We start from the raw sequence: 21,452 nt of genomic DNA, 5'->3' as shown, positions 1-21,452 counted from the left end.
TGTTCTGTGCAGTGTCTGTACCTGTATCTCGATCTGTTGCCCGGACCACTGCAACAGACGTCCCTATCCCAGCGGTCTCTCGCAGACCCAGCCGGTTATACTGCCTCTGGGTAAATACAGGCACTTCGTCATTGACATCTTCCACATACACTATTACCTAGAAAATAGTAAAATATGAATCATTTACTTATTGGAATCTGTATTGGAAACATGATGAGAGGCCTCCATTTGTATACTATTGTACAGAATTACGGAGCTGTAATGGATCAAAAGACCCACTCTACTATATAACAATGATCTTATGTTGGGGTTGCCAGGCATGGTCTGGCAACCAATGGGAGACTGCGGGGGAGAGGGACATGAGGGGCAGTTGTCAGCAATGGCATGACATCACTTCTGGGGAACCCCAGGTCTTCCCTGGAAGATATATCAGTCCTCTCCAGGAATCACTTGAAATTCTATGGTTTTTCCTAGAGAGGTATGACATCGCTTCCATCTCTACTTGTGGTGACAGCTGATGCCCTAGAACAAGGAAAAGACAATCCAGTATAACATGAAAGGGAAGAATTCTTCCTAATGCTCGTGGTTCACAAATGAGGCAAGCAGAATAATGGAATATTCTATTAAATTGTTCAAGGTTTTAACCAGAACCTTCTTAATTAGTCTGTTCTAAGTAATTAGTAGTTATTTATCTATGATATAGCGACAACTAATTATGTAGAGCCTAGTCCTGAAAAAGGGAATGGAATATTTTTGGATGTGCACAGCATACCTGAAAACCATGCTGCTGACCATAAAAAAGGGACTGGGAATCAGGTTGGCTAAGACTTTCTGTTATAAAATGGCAGCATTGTAAAAAAAAAAAAAAAAAAAAAAGGTAATTTTTGTATTTGTAGAAAGCTTTAGAAATGAAGAACAGAGGCTCTCACAGACTTTCTCTGTTCTTATGAAACTCCATTCAAGTTTAAAAAGGTAAAGGTCCCCTGTGCAAGCACCGGGTCATTTCTGGCCCATGGGGTGACGTCACATCCCGACGTTTTCTAGGCAGACTTTGTTTATGGGGTGGTTTGCCAGTGCCCTCCCCAGTCATCTTCCCTTTACCCTTTCCCTTTAGGGGGAGCTCACTTACATGCCAGTTGAAGCCTGCCTGTCCCCACTGTGGATGTGAGAATTTTAATTGCCTGTAGAACAGGAACACTTTCTTCTATCTGACTAAAATTTGGAAGGGAGGATTCCTTGGGTGAGAGATGCAATTCCTGAGAATTCATCTCCAAGTGGATATGAGGCAAGAAATTACAGGAGCAAATGTGTTTCCCATTGAAAGCAATGGAAACGGCTACTGGAAATATTTATTTAGTTTTCTCACTGAGACTCAAGGTATATTACACAATTTAAAACAACGCAACAGGAACAGTATAATTCACACAATGCAATAAAAACTGGACTACAAAAATAGAGAGTGCACTAAAAAACCATATAAAACATACAATGCAGCAGAATTACAAAACTGAGCAATGCAACAAAAACGGCATAATATCAACTATAATACAATTATTCAAGAAGGCTTTTTGCCTTCTTGAATAATTGTATTATATGTGATAGGGCTGCACTATAATAATAACAATTGTATATGTAATAGGGCTGCAGTGTAACAATGTGGCTCAGAGAAAGGGCTGGGGTGGAAGGATGGGGACTATGGACTATACCACTATGTATAGTTTGTACTGTCTGCGGCTCCTGCTAGGTCATTTTTGCTTTCATTTACTATGTTAATACTTATACTGTGCTTCACCTCTGGTTGATTTTGTTGGAAATACAATGTCTAGTGCACAAAGATTGATTAAAGAAAGGAAGATCAGCAGGGGGCAGCAAGTGTGAGAGTTGGATAGATAGTGTAATGTAGGGCTGTCGATTTGGTTCGACCCAAACTGAAAAACCGCCGAATTTCCCCCAATTCGGCGGTTTCCGGTTCGGATGGAACCGAACTAAAAAAAAGGCGGGAAAAGGACACGCCGAATTCAGCGAGTTCGGGCAAACGTCGAATAAATTTGTCAGGTTCGGCGTTCCCCAAACCTGCCTTTTCCCACCTTTAAAGGCCGCCCTGCCCAGGCAGGCGCAGAGGGGTTTAAAGACCCACCGCCCCCCTTCCTGAAAAGAGGGGCGATGGGTCTTGAATTTGCCCTGCGCTGCCTGACCAGGCAGGTGCAGAGGGGTTTAAAGACCCACCGCCCCTCTTCTCGGGACTCCCGGGAAGAGGGGCGGTGGGTCTTGAATTTGCTCTGCGCTGCCTGGCCAGGCAGATGCAGAGGGGTTTAAAGACCCACCGCCCCTCTTCCCGGGACTCCCGAGAAGAGGGGCGGTGGGTCTTGAATTTGCTCTGCGCTGCCTGGCCAGGCAGGCGCAGAGGGGTTTAAAGACCCACTGCCCCCCTTCCTGGGAAGAGGGGCGGTGGGTCTTGAATTTGCCCTGCGCTGCCTGGCCAGGCAGGCGCAGAGGGGTTTAAAGACCCACCGCCCCCCTTCCCGGAAAGAGGGGCGGTGGGTCTTCAATTTGCCCTGCGCTGCCTGGCCAGGGACTCCCGGGAAGAGGGGCGGTGGGTCTTGAATTTGCCCTGTGCTGCCTGGCCAGGCAGGCGCAGAGGGGTTTAAAGACCCACCGGCGCAGAGGGGTTTAAAAACCCACCGCCCCCGACTTTATTCGGCCGAATTGATTTGGGAATTCGGCCGAATTCCCCGGATCCGAATCGGGGAGTTCGGACTTCGGCATTTCCTGAATCAAAACGGGCCAAATTTTGCCGAATCTGAATTCTCCTGAATTTTTTTTTCAACAGCCCTAGTGTAATGCCCAGATATAAGGGCTGGTATAAAATAATATGTACTCATATGCACACACATGGAAGCTTTGGGGAAGTTGGCATCCGGGAGCCATGAACCAACAAATAATGCTCTCTGTGCTTGGTACGGCCTTTCACCAGTAGAGCTCTGAATTACCTTCATCCTTAGGAATGTGTTTTCTACTTCCAAGATCACAAGACCTAAAACTTGCTTAGAGACGGCTTCGGGCAATATCTATGGCTATGCTAATTAGAGTGAAGTAGACACTTAATGTGCACTGGTGCCTTTGTGTATCAATCTACTTGTCAGCAGCCATGGGCCTGCCCCATGCGAATGCATAAATGATCCTAAGCTTCCTTTGTTTCTCGGGTGAGTAACTCTGCATCTTATTTGTGGGTTATTTCATCCCCAGGTCTGTGTTTAGCTAAATAAAGAACTGTTGCTCTTTTTAACTTCCTCCTAGTTGTCTTCATTGGACTCTATAAGACAACCAGGGCACTTCAATAGAAAGGTTGTGACCCTTCACCCTTCTCTTCCTGTGTTCTTGTTTGTTCCCATAATGCACCCCTCCTCTTCCTTCTAGCTACAGTGAAAGAGAGGAGCAACTGGCCGCATGTTGTCCTGTTAGTTATGGACCCTAGTTAGAAATAAGCCTGTCTCTTAGTCGTTTATCAAGTTTGTGATTTCTGAATAAACTCACTTTGTTTAGTCCTTAATCAGATTCAGGATCATTCTTAAGAAAAACTCAATTTCCTTCAGATTTTCCAGATCTCTACAAATCAAATGTCTATTGCATTGTCTTGTGGAGGTCCCACTTGGTTGATTGTACTGAATTATTTTATGTTGTCTGCCTTGGGTCCCAGTGAGAAAGGTGGACCATGAATAATGTAAATAAATAAATAAAAAACAAACCAACAATGGGCAATTCAGTGAAAACTGCCTCAGATATCACAGGCAATAACTACAGTATGGTTCCCTTTATATAAATGCCTTCCTGAACAATCCTACAATTCTGTTTCTACCACTGATATTAAAGAATTTGAAACAAGTTTGAACTTTTTTTTTTATGCATGCCAAATGTTTTTCCTGTTGTGACAAATGCCAGCCTGTGAGGAGGGGGATTTACATTTCGCACACAGCACAAGGTAGAAAGGGTAACACCCCTCCCCAGCACAGCAATCCCAGTCTCATTCAAGGAGCCCTGTAGGTGCTATTGACAGAAAGTGAAAGTGATGGAAGATCCAATAATGAATCTCCTGTTTCTTATCTAGTTGCCCCCTAAGGCTGTTGATTCAAGTCTCCGAGTTAGTCAGTCTGTCTGACAAAACACTGCATTATTCATATGCTACATTTTGAAATTCATTATGTGTTGATTTTTAAAATTTACTACGGAATTGTAGAGCAGAGGCAAGTGCTGTTTACCTCAAAAGAATTAGAGCTGTATTAGCCATTCAGCAAATATTTGGCCCAAATTTTCATCTCTGCAAAACCTACGCACCTATAAATGAAGAAATCAGCACCATTTGCACTCAAACTATTTTGGCCCTAGCTTGCCTGCCACTATATAGAATAGTAAACTGGCTGTCCTCCATAGATAATAAAAGCTTCGTAGCAGGACCACCCACAGACAAGGTACATGTCTCTTTCTACTCCAAATAGGCAGAAAGATATGAATTTATAAATTAACTAAATTTGTAAATTAACTAAAAAAAAAAGAGCCCCAGCTTGATGAGGACTGAGAATGATTCCCAAAGGATGGAACCTTGAGAGCAACTGAGTGACAATTTAAAGGGGAAAGGAGGAATTGGTCAGCTCAGGCTCCGAAGAACCTTGATAATCTTGAAAGGAGAGATGGGGAGGCAGGTGGGAATTCCAAATTGCCTCTCCATCCAGAGATGACCAGTTTCTAAATCTGATTCAGGCCTAATCTCACTGCAATCTCTATGATAAACACCAGTGGATATTTGATTTTATGGTGGCATCCATTCCCCCCTCCCAAAAGCAGCACTTCTTATGTCTCAAAGAAGCATTACCCTAACAGAGCTTCTCATTGGTCCTTGCTCGCTGTTGTAGGCTTCCACTTCAAGGACATGAGAAGAATTGCGTTCTCTGTCCAGGGTCCGCAAGCCTCGCATAACCAGTCCACTGCTTGGGTTGATCCGAAAATTGTTGTAATTGTTTCCTGTTGATGACAAAATAGAATGATGCAGCAGAGAACATGTTAGTATACCCTTGCCTCAGTAAATCTTTTCTCTCACTTCACCAGAAGTCTAAACTGCTATAGCATATTTTGACATTTATTGTGCTATGAATTTTTGTTGGCAAGCGACTACTTCATCAGATGCATGAAGACCCTAACCTATGAAAGCTTACCTCACAATAAATCTCTTAATTTTTAGGATGCCAGAGGACTCTACTGTTTTTGCTACAATAGACTAATATGGCTGCTCTTGGGAAAACCATTTTGCTGTTATTTACCATGCTGCTGTATACTTTTGAAAGCAAGGGAAGAATCAATGGACAAGCCTTCTCAAAAAGTCCTTTAAAGAGCCAAGGAGGGGGCGACATGGCACATATTGCACAACATTTTGAAAGTGGACTTTGAACACATGAACCCATGAAGCTGCCTTCTACTGAATCAGACCCTCAGTCCATCAAGGTCAGTATTGTCTACTCAGACTGGCAGCGGCTCTCCAGGGTCTCAGGCAGAGGTCTTTCACATCATCTACTTGCCTAGTCCCTTTAACTGGAGATGCTGGTGGTTGAACCTGGGACCTTCTGCATGCCAAGTAGAGGCTCTACTACTGAGCCACAGCCTTTCCCCAAATAACGAGGTAGCACGGGGCAGCAGCTCACAGAGACAGGAGCAGGGTCAGAAAAAGCAGGAGCTTCCCCACTGAAGTCACCTGTTTGGCACCTCCCTCCCTGCCTGTCTCTGGCTGCTCCGCCAGCCTGGCAAGCCTTTCAAAGTGAACACAATATTAGGGTGATGTTCTTCTTTAATGTATAAGCAGTGGCTGTTTTCTTATACGGAAAATAGTTTTAGATGGGACTGATTTAGAGAAGAGAAGTGGCAGGGATTTATATCTGCTGCCTTTTTGCTGCAAGACACCCCCCCACACCAGCTGTTCCCCCAGTGCGTACCACATGTGTATTCGCAAGGGTAAGCACATAACTGGAACCGTAGAAGATGAAAAGCAACTGGATATATATGTGTGATTTTCAGAAGAAAAGCAGCAAGAGGAGGAAGCATCAAACTCTCTCTATTGCTTCTCTGCTCTAAATTTCCCTGTTGGAGTTATATCTACCTAAGTACAGAAATAAAAAAAGGTTTGTAACCAGCTGTGTGTGTAAAGTGCTGTCAAATCACAGCTGACCTATGGCAACCCTGTAGGGTTTTCAAGGCAAGAGACATTTGGAGGTGCTTTTGTTGTGAATTGAGGCGATGGATTCTGGTATGAGTTTGCATGAGTCAGATAAAAATTGCACAGAACAAAACAGACTGAGACTTTCTGTTTAAAAGAATCAAAAACCTTTACTTCTAATAGGATCAGGTAAACTGGGATACATAAAATAATAAATCATTTTCTACATTGTTAGTTACCTACAAACTTGCTAGATTTCTCCAGCAGGAATCTAAAGCTTAAAGATGGCCCTCTCTGCTCCTGAGAGAGCAGAGGTGATCCATGCTGCTGTGAAATCCAAAAAGGGTGTGTGTGTGAGCCTGCCAGGGGCAATTAAAACACAATTGAGTCTATGTGACTTGGGGCATGTAGTTGATGGTGATTTACTGACCATTTACTTAAGGTCGCAATGAAATGACATCATATTCCTGAGTCTGTCTGAACATCAATACAAACAAAGTAAACTCTTAGCTTTCCTGACAGAGACGAAACTCGCTTCCTATACCCAACAGCTTTGCTATTGCCTGCCTCCACGTGGGCTGAGAGAGTTCTGAGAGAACTGTGACTGGCCCAAATCACCAAGTATGCAAAGCTAGGTATAAAGCTCATAAGTAATTGGTCTAACTCTGATAAGGGAAATGGAATGTGTAACTGAATGGGTACTATTAATGTAAATATTTAATTTTATTGTCAACATTTTATTCTAACTGATGTTTTTACGTACAGATATTGTTATATTTTTGTACCTTTTAATAAAATCTTAATTCTTTTGAATATCTTATGAACAAATATATTGTTAGATTTTACTTCTTTAATCAATGTTAATTTCTTGAATGTTTGCTTTGCTGGTCAATGACCATAATAAATTGAAATTGAATTGACTGGCCCAAGGACACCCAGCAGGCTTCATGTGGAGGAGTGGGGAATCGAACTCCAGATGAGAGTCCGCCACTCCATACCATGCTGGCTCCCTTGTTACCAGCTAGTGAGGCCAAAAGGACATGCAATCTATGATGCAGGCATAAGTTTGTCAAAGTATAATGCACAAATGAACCCAGAATCCACTCAAGGGCAAGATCTAACCATCAAGGGTGTGACCCCTACTGATGAACCCACACTGGTGACAAACAGGTATAGCTACACCAAAAGCATAAATCAACACTTGAACAGGGGCAACGACTTGCTCAGCAAAACCTAGAAATAGTTGGCTTATTACAAAAAGCGATTGTCTTCTTTTTAGGTGACGTTGTGCAATGTCAAATTTCCTAAAAATGTTTGGATTGCCTTCTATCCACCAAATTCTCTCTTTGAAACTTCTTGATTGGAACATGGTGACTTTAAGGATTTGTTTCCCATGTTTGCATGTAATGTGCAGTTTTGCCCTAAAAGGTCCAATAGTTCTTGAAAGATATTTATCACAGGGTACTCCGTCTTGAAATGAAATGTGCAAACCTATTTAACAGAAGCAAAAACATCACTGTACCATAACAATTGTAATGTACAACTGTATGTTTAGATGCTTCAGGCTACAAAGAGAGATGGTGTGACACCAACATCATACTTCAAGAAAGTTTAGAAATTATTTATAAATAAGTCAATACAACAAAGAATGATACCAACTTACACAAATATTAAAACAAGTTCCCTATATTGTTTCCCAACATCATTAACCACATTAAGCCTTGTAATGCTTTTGTTATCAATAGACTGCTCTGTTTCCATCTTTCTATTCACAAGAGACTTTGGGCTTTACTGCTAGAATAATGTGGCAAACTGCAGATTATATGCAACTGTACGTGACAAAAACCTTGGGCTGCCTTTGCTGACAAGCAGCTTTGGGAGGGCTGATTTTGAGTATAGAATTGTTTGGGAACAAAAATGGGTGCTTAATCCTCTCCCTCCCCGCACCGGCTGATTCTTGCGTTCTAAATCCCAGGTACTGCTTCTCCCTGTGTGGGATTCCATACAAGTTTTTGCCTCTCCAAATTCCTGAATTCCTGGAAGAGCAGCGATTTGAATTAGAGCATAAAACTACTGGCAGGGAAAGGATTAACCTTCCCCTTATTCAATATTACCCCTTCCAGAAACCACTTTTCTTTATAAAAAGGTACCATCGGGGTATTGCTACATGGGCTTCCTGGTGATGTACAGTTTGCCCCTGATTTTATTTGGGCACACTGAATCTTTCTTTTTCTTTTGTTCGGTCATAAAGTTGCTGTCTCATGCTGTCATCAGTACTGAATCTTGTTCACTTCTTGCTGGATGGTATTTCATTGACCTGGTCTTCCCAACTGTGGTAATTTATGCATGGGAGTTTTACCTGAGGTTCGTTGCTCACTGGACCCACACCTTCCTGTTGGGAATCTATGCACCAGCAGTCTCCAAGCTCAAATCAAGTCCACGCCCCTTTAAATGCTGCTTTGTAATTGGCTTACTTGTAGTGCTTACTGTGAAAGAAAATTCTTCCCCCCCAAACCCAATTGCCACACAAAAAAGCATTTTAAGAACAACAACATAACAAACTGAGCAATCTGAAAGGGAGAGGGAGAAATCCAAGCCTTGGTTTTAAAAACCTTTCTTCTGCTCAGAAAGAGCTCCCAGGAAGCAGGAAGTATTTCAAGCCCCACCTCTTTACATGCTGCTTTGTAATTGGCTGTGAGCAAAACCAAGCTTGTGTGCCCTGCACTTTGCCTTATGCATGGGGATTTCACCCAGGCTTTGCTCAGGGAAGACGGAAGAGTCAGGTAAACAGAGGAAAAGGAAGACCTGGACATGGCGAGCCATCTCTAATGGATGGAAAACTCATGCATAACTCCAAGGAACAACCAATTCAGATTGGGGGTGAACATGAGTGAAAGTACCTATGCATAAATTACCTGTGTCCCCTCCTTGATTTCTCCCAGGGCCTTTTTTCAAGTTGTTTCCTCTCCTCTATTCTCCTCCAACTGTCTTTTTCCAGCCTTCCTTTTCCAAACATATTCAAAGTTCTTTTCTCTCCAGCTTCCAGCCAAAGCCCCATTGACTGGAGTCAATGTTCTACCTCCAAGTTATTCCACTTCTCCTTTGGAGTTGTGCTTAATGTTTTGCTTTTCCTACCTTAGCAGATTTACTTGGAAGTGAATCTCATTGTCAGCTGAACTGACTTCCAAGTTAGTGTGATTTGAATCCCCATCTTAGAATATCTATTATTAAGACATACCGATACAATCTAAGCTATTTTCTGCAATACAGTTAATTGTTCAATTATAACAAATGAATTGTCAATGGAACCTTATTGTGATTTCATTATAGTGGAAGTCACATATATCAGAACTGGAATTAACTAAAATAATTAAGTTTTAAGTGGAAAAGAAATGAAGCAGTGCCTATTGGGCTGCTGCAGTACAAGCAGATTGAATATGGCCTTGTTTTACAAGTGTCCAATTGTAAATTACAAACGCCTACCGTTACCTAGAACATATTAATATATGATATCTGAACTTACCTTTGACAATCCTGTACCACACACGGCCATTCACGCCTTCATCTGCATCCGTGGCTTTCACCTTTGAACAATAACAAAAAGTAGCAAGTAAACATTTGTGATTTCAAATGTCTTACCAATTCTTTAAGATAAGCATGCAGAAATCCTCATGGAAGGGTAGCGCTTTCAGTGTTTTTCATGCTCAAAAAAGATGACTTGGCCTAATAAAACTAAGTAGGAAAATAATCACCTACTGGCAAAGACAAAATCCCCCTCCCCGCTGAATGGATTTTCTAAAATTACTTTTGAAAAGTTCAGCCATACTGCTCCTGTTGAAAGCTGTGAGGGAGCCTCCCACACATGTTCAGGGAGGCTGTTCCATAAAATGGAAGCAGAGACTGAAAATGCCCATAATGCATTGCACCCTACTACAAAAAGGACAGAGAGAAACCTCTTGTGTGATGACCCAAGCTACCATACAGGTTCCTACAGGGAGAAGTAATCCTTCAGGTACGGTAAGTGGGCCCCTGAAATTGAAAGGCTTTATAGTTAAGGCCAGCACCTTGAATTGAACCTAGAAATGTATCAAAAGCCAATGTAATGATTGTAAGACTGGGGTAATAGGGTGTAATGTATGGGCATCAGTTAAGACCATAGCGAAGGAAGCCCAGGAGCTTGAGTCCTGGGCGAAGGATCCTAAGCCCTGCTCGCATGATTGGCCACAGCCAACACATCCTATTGGCCCTAAGCCAGGTCATGCTATTGGTGACCTGGGGGTTGTTTTCCCCCTATCACGGATCAGGGGGGGAGCGGCCACCTGGGACCAGGGGAGCATATAAGCAGGGCCAGGTTGTCTAGTTCCCCAGTTCCATCTGTTATTGCTGAAATCAATAAAGCTGTGTTGTTGTTGGAACTCCGTCTCGACCTCGTGTGTCCTCCCCACGCGGACTCAACAGGAGACCTCCAGGCTACTTCTGTCAATGAAAAACTTGCAGCATTTTGCTCTAATTTCCAAGTTGTCTTCAAGAGCAGTCCCACGCAAAGCATGTTACAATAGGTAAGCCTTGATGGTACGGATTCTGTGGCATGGATCAGTGAGGTCAGATCAGCCAAGTACAAAATGCATTTTTGCTACTGTACCAACACGCTTTCCCAGCAAAGGAAACAACAACAACAACCACACTCTTAACTGAACCTTCCAGAGAAAGTTGCAAACCATCTAAAGATGGAAGCAGAATTTCCTCCAGGACCTCAGATTGACTGCCAACATCACTTCCAACGTCTCAGAATTAGGTTTCAGCTTGCTCCCCTTCAGCCACCTGACCAACGCTGTCAGACATGGGTCAAAGTCAAAGATACCGTATTGATGATACCCAACCTCTCAAAGCTATACATGAAATTTAGACCCTAAAAAGCCCTGAACTCTGGAACTCATCAAGCTAGATCCCACGCTGCAGGTTCATCATTTTGTATGGCTTTTAATATTCTAAGTCACCTTAAGTATTTATTTTCAAACAGAAAGACAAGGTATAGATATACTAAGAAATAAATCTCCTACTAGACTCGAGTCTTATGCATACAGCCAGAAACAACTCAAACCACTTCAGAGCTCATTGATTCTTGTAGGTTATCCAGGCAGAGGGTTGTTCATTAACTATTTTTGAGGCATTTGGAGAGTGATTGAAAAAACAGCTCTGAAGTGTTGTCGAAAGCTTTCACTGTCAGAGTACATTGGTTCTTGTAGGTTACCCGGGCTGTGTAACCGTGGTCTTGGGAGTGCTGCTGCCATGGCCAATGGGGGTGCCACCACTGCGCACCACCCTAGGGTTGCCAGCCTCCAGGTAATAGCTGGAGATCTCCTGCTGTTACAACTGATCCCCAGCCGATAGAGATCAGATCACCTGGAGAAAATGACCGCTTTGGCAATTGGACTCTATGGCATTCAAGTCCCGACAACATATGTAATGTGTAACTAGTCAGCAGTTTGGACATAGATTAGACTGATCTAAAGTGACAGCTAGTGTCATGTGACTAAGCCAGCCAGAACCGGTTTAGGTGGCGTGAGCAGCCTGAGAAGGGAATTTCCAGAATGACTCACCATGACACAGCAATTGTATATGATTGGTCAATTGTATGGATGTAAATGTATATAAGTCCATGATATATGTACAGAAGTGTGGTGGAGAGAAAATAGATGTTTGGCGGAGCAGTTTGTTGGAGAGAACTGTATCCTGACTGTGTAAATATTGTAAATAAATTGTATAAAGCTGTCCTGGTGTGGACCGAATTGCTGGCAGTTATACGCCAGCATTCCAGCTCAGCTGCGTGCGTCACCCTCCCCAAACTGCGCCCTCCTCAGGCTCCGCGCCCAAAACCTCCCACCGGTGGCAAAGAAGGACCTGGCAGCCTTACACTACCCACATGCCTTCCTTAATGACACGGGGCAGTGGGGAGCATGGGTACAGACAGGTGATAGGGGAGAGGTGGGTGGCATGGGATGCAACTATGCATGGTGTGAAGAACTGCTAAATTCCAGGGAGCGGTTCTGGCCTTGTCAACCTGATTGACAGCTGTGGAGTTCTGGTTGTGGCCGTTGGACAGAGCTTGAAGCAGCTAGGTAGAGCTTTGAGCTGTCTGGAGAGGATTTTCTCCTCTGGGGTTTAAAACAAAGGAATACTGCTTGAGTTGCCTGATCAAGATAGGGTCAGCAAATGGGTTTTAAGGAACCCAATATCCCTAAGCATCAGGAGTGAGTCCTAGTAATTAAAGTGGGAAGCAACCCTGAAGCGGAGAGAGATCTCTAGAGAGGGAAATCACTCTGGTGACGTGAGTGATCCCAAAAGGGTTTAGGAGAAATATCTCTAGAGTCAAGAGTGACCCCAGTCCAGTTTAAGGAATAAACTGTTGGTGTTGTTTTTTACAGTTCCTAACTCCCCAAAACTGAAGAAACGTTGTGTTTAAGTACATTGTGAGAAACCAAACAGAAACTGTCAACCAAAAGAGAGCCCTCTCAGTGTGAAACCAAGTGCCAAGCAGTTATAAGTGAAACTTAGTAGTACCATCTGAAACAACAAATATCTCGTGTGTGTGTGTGTGTGTGTGTGTGTGTGTATGTATATATATATATGAGAAGTGCCTACTCTTTATTTGTCTGTGACCAGCTAAATACCTTTTCTGAAACCTAGTTTGCCTGTTCTCAACCTCGTTCTATGTTGCTGTTGAAAATAAAATCTGCCGTTTTACATTTTTACCTCACAAAGCCTCTCGCCTGCCATCAATTTCTGATGGTCTTATTATTTTTGGAAAATCTGTCTCTCCCTCGAACCGTGACACATGACGATCACACTATGGAGTAACATGAATTTAAATCTGATATGAATGCTACGGTGGATTTACATCCGTGATAATTTCCATCCTGAAAGTCTATGGACACAGGTGAAGGATGGTGCTTGACTTTTATTTTATTTTTTTAGATTCCTGAGTCTTGCATTGATCTTAATCCCAAGGCATGTTGGTTGCAAAAATGTTATTTAGTTTAGAAAAGCAAGTTCTGTCTGAATCCAAATTTAGTTTTCAGGTGGCCACTGTGAAGACTATTTGACCATGATTGTTTATTTCTATTTATTATCTCTTTTGAACACAGTGAGCACTGCATAGTTGGCTGCTATTTTTTTGTGCTTACCCCATATTTCTTGTGCTATACTGTGCAATTCTGCCCTGGATTTGTAGGGTGAAGAAAAAGGGAAGCATTGATAGGAAGCAAGTAAGTTCCAATAGTATCTTCACTGACACATCTACCCTGTAAATTTTTGAGTGGAGGATGCCAAATAGTAATACTTCAAATAAACAAACCTCAGAGCAGTTCCCAGTGTAATAAGGAAGTAGCAAGCGAGCATGCAGCCACTTCCCTTTTTGACTGATGATGCTTCACATAATGTTCAAAGGGGAATATATGCAGACTGCATATGTGCATTTCCTCTGTGCAACTTCCCCTCTGAACAAAATACTAAGCGCTGCCAACTGAATACAGAAGTGACTGTACATCTAGCTTGTAGTAGGTACTTAGTAATGTTCAGTGCTTCTATCTGTGAGATACAGCATACATAACCGCACAACAGTTCCCTCTCTCTTCTGCTTCAGCATTTATTACAGCTGCATAAACAACATGTGAGGAAATCACTTTTAATTCAGAAGGCTTTTGAGCAGCCTGTCACATAGCAACTATGTTGTAAAAAATGTAGTGGCACACAAATAAGCAATGAACCAGAATCATGGGGATCCAAAATTAAACAAAGCTTAAGAATTGCTGGTTTTCAGCAAGGTTCTCACCTGTCTGATACTTCTGTAACATTGCTATTGATAAACAGTGGCCATTGGCAAAAACTGGTTCAGAAATTGTGGTAACACTTTCCTTTTCTTCAGACAATGCCTATGTTTGTGAGATAGGCCACGGCCTATTATGCATTCTAACACTAAAGAGAAGCATAGCACAATGATACCATCCGGTGTTCTTACTGATTATTGCAAGTACCTTCTTCCTCAAAGACACCTGCAGAGATTGGAGTTTGTCTTAGCCCCAATGAAACTTGCACTTGCTGTAGGTGGACTTGGATACAAAGCAGGAATGGTTGGATTTCTCAGGATCAGTCACACGTACAATCCAATCCTGCTTTACTCCGAAGGATTCAAAACCAAGGATGCACAATCAAAATCCACACACTTAAATGTTAAATCCCCCAAGCACACTTTAGTCACAGATGTGCACTCCATGGGAAAAATCACTGCAATTGCATTCTCGTGGGCATACAGTTATGCAGCATTTCAGGGAACATTTTGAGCTGTGGTGGTTAGGGGGAGTCCTGCTCCACTGACAGAAATACCTTCCATCAGCAGAGATTTTCTGCAAGTCATATTTCCTTCCATATCAATGATACTCAGTAGCTCAGGAGCCACATGTGGCTCTTTGACATGCCACCTATGGCTCTTCTGAGCACTGTTCCTCAGTCTAGCATCCACCTCAAGTTTCAGGAAAGAGGGCAGAGCAATTCCTTGGTGAGGCTTGTAGTTGGAAGGTGGTTCCCACCTTTAAACAGCTGCCAGCAGAGGGACTGGAATATGAGTAAGCCCTGAGCCTCCCTAATATATGGCCTTGGGTCAGGGATGGAAGTAAAGCCATATCATATTATTGTGAGTGTTGGTGGTATGGGCACACAGGACACACAGCAGTTATCTGGCTCTTTTAGTAACTGTGAATGTGGCTCTCCACAAGCCACGATGTTAGTACCACTGTTCTAGATCAGAGGTCCCCAAACCTTTTGAGCCTGTAAGCACTTTTGGAATTCTGTCACTGGATAGTGGGCACAACCACAAAATGGATGCCACAAGAGGCCATAGAGCCAACCACAACATTTCAGGGAGTGAGATCATGCATAACTCTAATAGTAACTTTTCAACATTTCAGGCAGAAGCTCTGTTTAACAGGATGCCTTTGAAAATGAACACATTGTTTAAAATATTTTCTAGCACACACACACACCTTATCTTCAGTCATGCAATGAAGATCCTTCTGCTGTGGTGGCAGCTGCTGCCAAAGCAACTTTTAAAAAGCCTGCACTCCCAATCAGATCTACAATGACCAATCAGAAGCCCTGCTGGATAAAGCCCCAATTTGCCCTGCCCAGTTTTGAGAAACACTTGGTGGGCACCAGGAAAGATGTTTGTAGGCAACATGGTGCTGTTACCCTAAGTAGGCAGTCTCCACTTTAGTTGGGGGATTTAGCCTCCTTTATTCCCTGTTTCAGCCAGGATTCAGCCAGGATCGAACGCATGCGTTTCGCTTAATGTGTGTTCGATCCTGGCTAAAACAGGGATTAAAGGAGGATAAAGCGACCATGCGTTTTCGCCCAGAGAGTGAGAGGGGGTAACTGGGATAAATAACCTATGTATACCAGAATAGTCCTGGGTGAAAAACTCTAAAAAAAAAAGCAGGCAGTTGAACAGTTGAAATAGGTTTTATTAAAGAACTAAGTAATAAAAACAAGAAACATATCTCAAGCAATGAGCATGCATACATGAAGCTTAAAAGAGCTGACTATGAGAAAAGGGAGGAAGTTGAATAGGATTTCAGGGATGGGTGATAGTTACCAGTCTTGAAGGGACATCCAGGGAAAGCAGTGGTGAAGAGGAAAATTACCAGCGTTTCCAGGATCAAAAGGAAGAGCCCATATGCAAGTGCGCACACGGATCCAGAAAACACAGACACTATGAATGGCCAAAGGACTAATATTTATACCCCAAAATGGGTCCTGAGGTGGTATGAGGTAAGCTGGCAGGAAAGCCAGAGACAAAGAATTGATTGCTTTTCCAGGGTTCCAACAAAAAGGAGAGGCTTGATGAGTCATCAGGACTCAACAGAATGCCTCGACTATTCTCTTGAACACTGATTGACTGCTGAGATGGATGCAGATAGGGTAAGTAATGGCCTGCTTTAAATCACCTTAGGGTGACATAGTGGGGATTAGCTAGCCCCATTGTCCAGCCAGGGACACCTTAGGTCTAGGGGAAAGGTTCAGTGGCCAACTGCCTTCCTGCCTAAGCTTGACACACAAGATGGATCCCAAAACCCTCTGAGAGGCACCCATTTTGTGGGAAGCACTGTCTTGCTCCTATGCCAGTCTTTGGCCCCCATGCCTTCGTGGCACCCCTTAGAGGAAGGAGGGGTACGACTGCTTACATTGCCCACAGGTACCACATGAGGGGGCCCCATTCTCAATTATCTTTGTGGGGGGAGTAAAAGATGTATGGCAGCCTGTGAAAAGTGTAAGATTTTACCATCCCAAATGACAATAAATTAAAATGGAAAATACATGCAGTGCATTATTTCTCTATATGAACAGTCCTGACCATCCTTGGGTATGTACCTATAGGTATAAACATGAGGAACATAGATATGGCTGGCACTTATACCTGTGACTGCACATTCTAGAACAAGTGTCAACACAACTATGAGAATTGTTGGCAACCATATTCATGAATATTTGGTTCACACATTCATTTGTTTATCCAAACAAGTACCTGAGGACCATTGGGACTGTTCATGAGCAGGCTGTAGCCCATGAATGGAGCTCAGTACCATCCCATACAAGCTTTAACACCCAGCTCTTCAAGAATAGTTTAGACTTGAGATGACCACTCATGGAGATCTCCCAGAATTACAACTGATCTACAGATAATAGAGATATGTTCTCCTGTGGGGTGGGGCAGGCTACTTTGGAGGGTCAACTCTATGGTGTTATACCCCATTGAGGTACTTCCCCTCCTTAAACCCAAACCTCCCAGGCTCTGCCCCAAATCTCCAGGAGTTTCCCAACCTGGAGCTGGCAACCCTAGTTAGGAGTGCATTATTTTGGTGTTGCTTAAGCCTACTTGATGTACTTTTTTTTTTTGCCGTCAAGTCACATCTGACTTATAGCAACCCCTGGTGGGATTTTCAAGGCAAGAGACATTCAGAAGTGGTTTGCCATTGCCTGCCTCCACATCACGGCCCTGGTATTCATTGGAGGTCTCCCATCCAAATATTTGCCATGGTCGACCCTGTTTAGCTTCTGGGATTTGACAAGATAAGAACATAAGAACATAAGAAAGGCCCTGCTGGATCAGACCAAGGCCCATGAAGTCCAGCAGTCTGTTCACACAGTGGCCAACCAGGTGCCTCCAGGAAGCCACAAACAAGACGAGTGCAGCAGCACCATCCTGCCTGTGTTCCACTGCACCCAAAATAATAGGCATGCTCCTCTGATACGAGAGAGAATAGGTATGCAGCATGACTAGTATCCATTCTAACTAATAGCCATGAATACCCCTCTCCTCCATGAATATGTCCACTCCCCTCTTAAAGCCCTCCAAGTTGGCAGCCATCACCACATCCTGGGGCAGGGAGTTCCACAATTTAACTATGCGTTGTGTGAAAAAATACTTCCTTGTATCTGTTTTGAATCTCTCACCCTCCAGCTTTAGCAGATGACCCCGTGTTCTAGTATTATGGGAGAGGGAGAAAAACTTCTCCCTGTCCACTCTCTCCAAACCATGCATAATTTTATAGACCTCTATCATGTCTCCCCTCAGCCGCCTTCTTTCCAAGCTAAACAGCCCTAAGCGTCTTAACCGCTCCCCATAGGACAGTTGCTCTAGGCTATCATGGGCTATCCAGGTCAGGGCTGAGGTACATTAAGCTGAAATAAATACAGCTTAATAGCAGAATTTCACAAAAAATGGATATAAATATACACACATACATAAACACTTAGCATACAAGAAAAAAAACTCCTAGAAGTATGAAAGGATGGAAAAATGCAAAGTGTTATAAGGAAATAAAAGGAACAGGGCTATTGCCTTGCTGTCTTTTAAGGGCCCTGATAGATTTTTTTATACTAAACACAAATATGTAGTAGTAGAGTTTCTATGGTTTCCATAGAGTTTCAGCAGAGGTTGCCAGAGCGTCTGCGTCGCTTCCGGGTAAACCCAAAAGTGACGCGTGTGGAGCACGTGTGCGTGCCTGCTGAGCCCGCGCACATACCCGCTGTGCCTGTCAGCCCTCAGTAGGCTGGCGGGCAACCCGGTGGATTGGCGGGATTTTACCCGCCAACACTGGGCACCTGGCAACCCTAGTGTGTGTGTGTGAGTGAGGGGGAGAATGATTTTGAAGGCAGAGAAGATAGGTAAAGGTAAAGGTCCCCTGTGCAAGCACCGGGTCATTCCTGACCCATGGGGTGACGTCACATCCTGACGTTTCCAAGGCAGACTTTGTTTACGGGGTGGTTTGCCAGTGCCTTCCCCAGTCGTCTTCCCTTTACCCCCAGCAAGCTGGGTACTCATTTTACCGACCTCGGAAGGCTGAATAAATCTTGAGCCGGCTACCTGAAACCAACTTCCATTGGGATCGAACTCAGGTCGTGAGCAGAGCTTTTGACTGCAGTACTGCAGCTTAACACTCTGCACCACGGGGCTCCTTAGAGAAGATAGATGGAAGAATAAACACAGGGGATCAGAAATTTATCAGCCAAAAGTGAGGTGTAGATGAAAACACTGTTGCCTGAGGAAAGGCAGGCAGAGGCCCTTCTTCTGCCTTCCCCTCCCCCCAACTGCAGATCCCAAACCAACTTCCGAGCAACTTGAAAGCTGGCATTCAGTGAATAGACGCCAGTGACCAGACCGTACCATTTAAACTTTCAGCAGGGGAAGGAACAGCTGCTGGAGGTAAGCAAAAAATAAAATAAAATTACCATTCACTACAGGTTCCCATCCAAGAAGCAATTTCTTCTGTACCCTTCAAATCCAAACCAAACCCCAGGATGCTCAGAAAGTCTGCATTTCCATAGTCAGTAGTCCTTCAGTGTTTTGCTGGTGTTAAGTTTCTGTGTTCCTGTCATCCCCTGCCCCCTCTACACACCCTGCTGCTATTTTCTCCCCTCCCCCAAGTTGTCAGGGGCTAAAAGACAACAGAAGGGATCAGGCGATGAAGAACGGAAAGAAATCTCCCTCTAAAACTGAAGAGAGAAACAGAGAGAGAGAGTAACCAGGCAAAAAAAGAGCCGCAGCTAAGGAGAACTGCCTCGGAAAGATAACAAAGGCAACCCACGTCCTCAGATCCTTCCCACGCCTGAGGTGATGCAGCTTTCCCCAAGGACAGCTTCCAAGAAAGAGGTCAGTGCATGAAGTGGCAGGCCGCCCTTTGTGTTGGCTACACTTTTCCCATTTGAATTCTGAGACCTTTCGGAAGCAAGCAGTACAGGCGAGATGGTAACCCAAGGGGAGAAAATGCAAACTTGTTTGGGATACGTTGGGACAAAGCAATGCAAGTATGAGCTGACTGATCAGAATCACTTCACAGGTCATTTTTTATGAAGCTCAAGGATACATACCTGTGTCTGAAAATGCACATTTTATGAAAGGAAAAAAAAAAGGAAATACATGGTTGTTTTCCCAGGCAAAGATGCAGGGCTTCCTCACCTATTTCTGAAAGTCTGCTGTACATAAGGAGCAATTCTGAGGGGTCATTTGTCGGGAAATGGCCAGGTTCCTTTTTTTGTAGGTGCTTTCATAAATGAAACATAAATATAATGGCTGAAGACACATGCTCTTGTAAGCTACACATGCTCAGATGCAAACATGACATAAGTTTTGAAAACTCTGTGAAGCGTCTCCACTCTTCACCTGTCTGTTTATTTGCACTCGGCTATCTCTACATCAAGAAAAAACACACACACACACCTGGGGCTGTTTTCTCAAAAATGTATACGTTACCATTTGTACCAAGTCTTTAAGATTTCTAAAGACAACAGGTTGTGTAAATTTGCTTTCTTGCTTTATAAAAAAAGTACGTAGAGAGAATCACAGCATCATGCAATTGAAAAAGACAACATTCATCCCATCAAATACCAAATTCACATCATCCACTGGGGCTCCTTCACACCTAGCATTTACTAAGAATCCTGAGTCTCTTAGGACCATTTCATTGTGTACACAACAGGTGAGTTTGCGGCTTGTCTACAGGTTATCCATCAGTGAATATTATGAAGTATGAAAGTAACACTGTATCCAAATGCTGCTGTTTCTATTGTGTATTGAGGGCACTCATCCTGTTTTAAACAACAGCAAAATGATTTTTATTAGAAATGCAGCCAGATACAACAGAGGAAAGAATGTATATAGATGACAGATTGTGTGTGTGTGTGTGTGTGGGGGGGGACTTTTTCCCAGAGGAGGAAGAAAAGGAGAGCTCTATGCTGAAGTGACAGTCAAGTAAGATAAATTGTCCCAAGAAGTGATCTGGGACTGAAAAGAACAACTGGAGTGATAGCTCAGTATGGATTCAAAGGGGAGCTGAAGAAGACCAAATCTCGTACGCCAAATCTCAAGGCTAGCAATTTGCTATATCTTCCTTGTCCGAGGTGGACTGAGAAGCCAAAATGGCTCTGGAAGAGGGCCATGCCCCTTCTGCAGCCATACCCCCTTACCTCATGCAAGCCAAAGAGCCAGTGGCAGAGAAAGGAGATGCCAACTTGTTCCTTCTTGCTGGCTGCGCTTCACACAAACCAGCAGGGCAAAGGCAGGCACTGCCCTGCTTCTCTCATTCAGACACACCACACCTCAGTCTGCCCAGTGTAAAGTCAGGCATTGCTGTCCCATGCTCCTCTCATCAGCCTGGGCACAATGGGGTCAGCAAAGATGAGTATCAGTAATGCCATGCTCTTCCTTGCACCACATCCGTGCCAGCTGCATCATGCCTGGGCCAGCACAGAGCCTTTGTTCTGCCCCTGCTCCTCCTTGGTGGCAAGGAAGGTTATGGGTGCTGCTGGCATACACAAAGCCAGGAGCCAGCATGCTTGTGTTCCTTCTTGCTGGCCTGCCTTGAGTTTTTTGGGATCACTGAAGTGGTCAATGAGCTGATGTCAAAGTACAAAGATGTAAAACAGTTTGAATGATATATTTTAGGAGAACAGCTACAGGTCTCTGGAAATGCTTCCACAGAGAGATAGCTACATAATGGCAGCACTGAGAAATGCTCACCATGTGGATCCATGCCACTGCTGCACTATCTTGGCTATAGGTGATGCCTGGATAGAGGCTATCATTATGACTGGGCAATCCATGTGGTGAATAGCTCTCACATTGGTTACAGCCACCATGAGGAACTGAGCACATATGTAACCATTTCCAGTAGCTTCTATGCTATAGCCATAATCTAAGAAT

The 21,452-nt window shown here is 43.7% G+C and overlaps 1 protein-coding gene across 1 annotated transcript in view; it reads right to left on the bottom strand.

Moving 5' to 3' along the window:
* CDH23 (cadherin related 23) overlaps positions 1–21,452 on the bottom strand; it is a 553,698-nt gene that overhangs the window by 129,636 nt on the left and 402,610 nt on the right. The window contains exons 27-29 of the mRNA XM_056850511.1: positions 9,723–9,783; positions 4,868–5,016; positions 22–157 (exon numbers count right to left, since the gene is read on the bottom strand). Coding sequence (XP_056706489.1) covers positions 22–157; positions 4,868–5,016; positions 9,723–9,783 — 346 coding nt within the window. The remainder of the gene's footprint in view (positions 1–21; positions 158–4,867; positions 5,017–9,722; positions 9,784–21,452) is intronic.

Source organism: Euleptes europaea, chromosome 5 (genome assembly GCF_029931775.1).
Source record: "Euleptes europaea isolate rEulEur1 chromosome 5, rEulEur1.hap1, whole genome shotgun sequence".
NCBI classification, from domain to species: domain Eukaryota; kingdom Metazoa; phylum Chordata; class Lepidosauria; order Squamata; family Sphaerodactylidae; genus Euleptes; species Euleptes europaea.
Note: the sequence above shows the minus strand (reverse complement) of the source record. Positions and strands in the feature narration are given on the sequence as shown.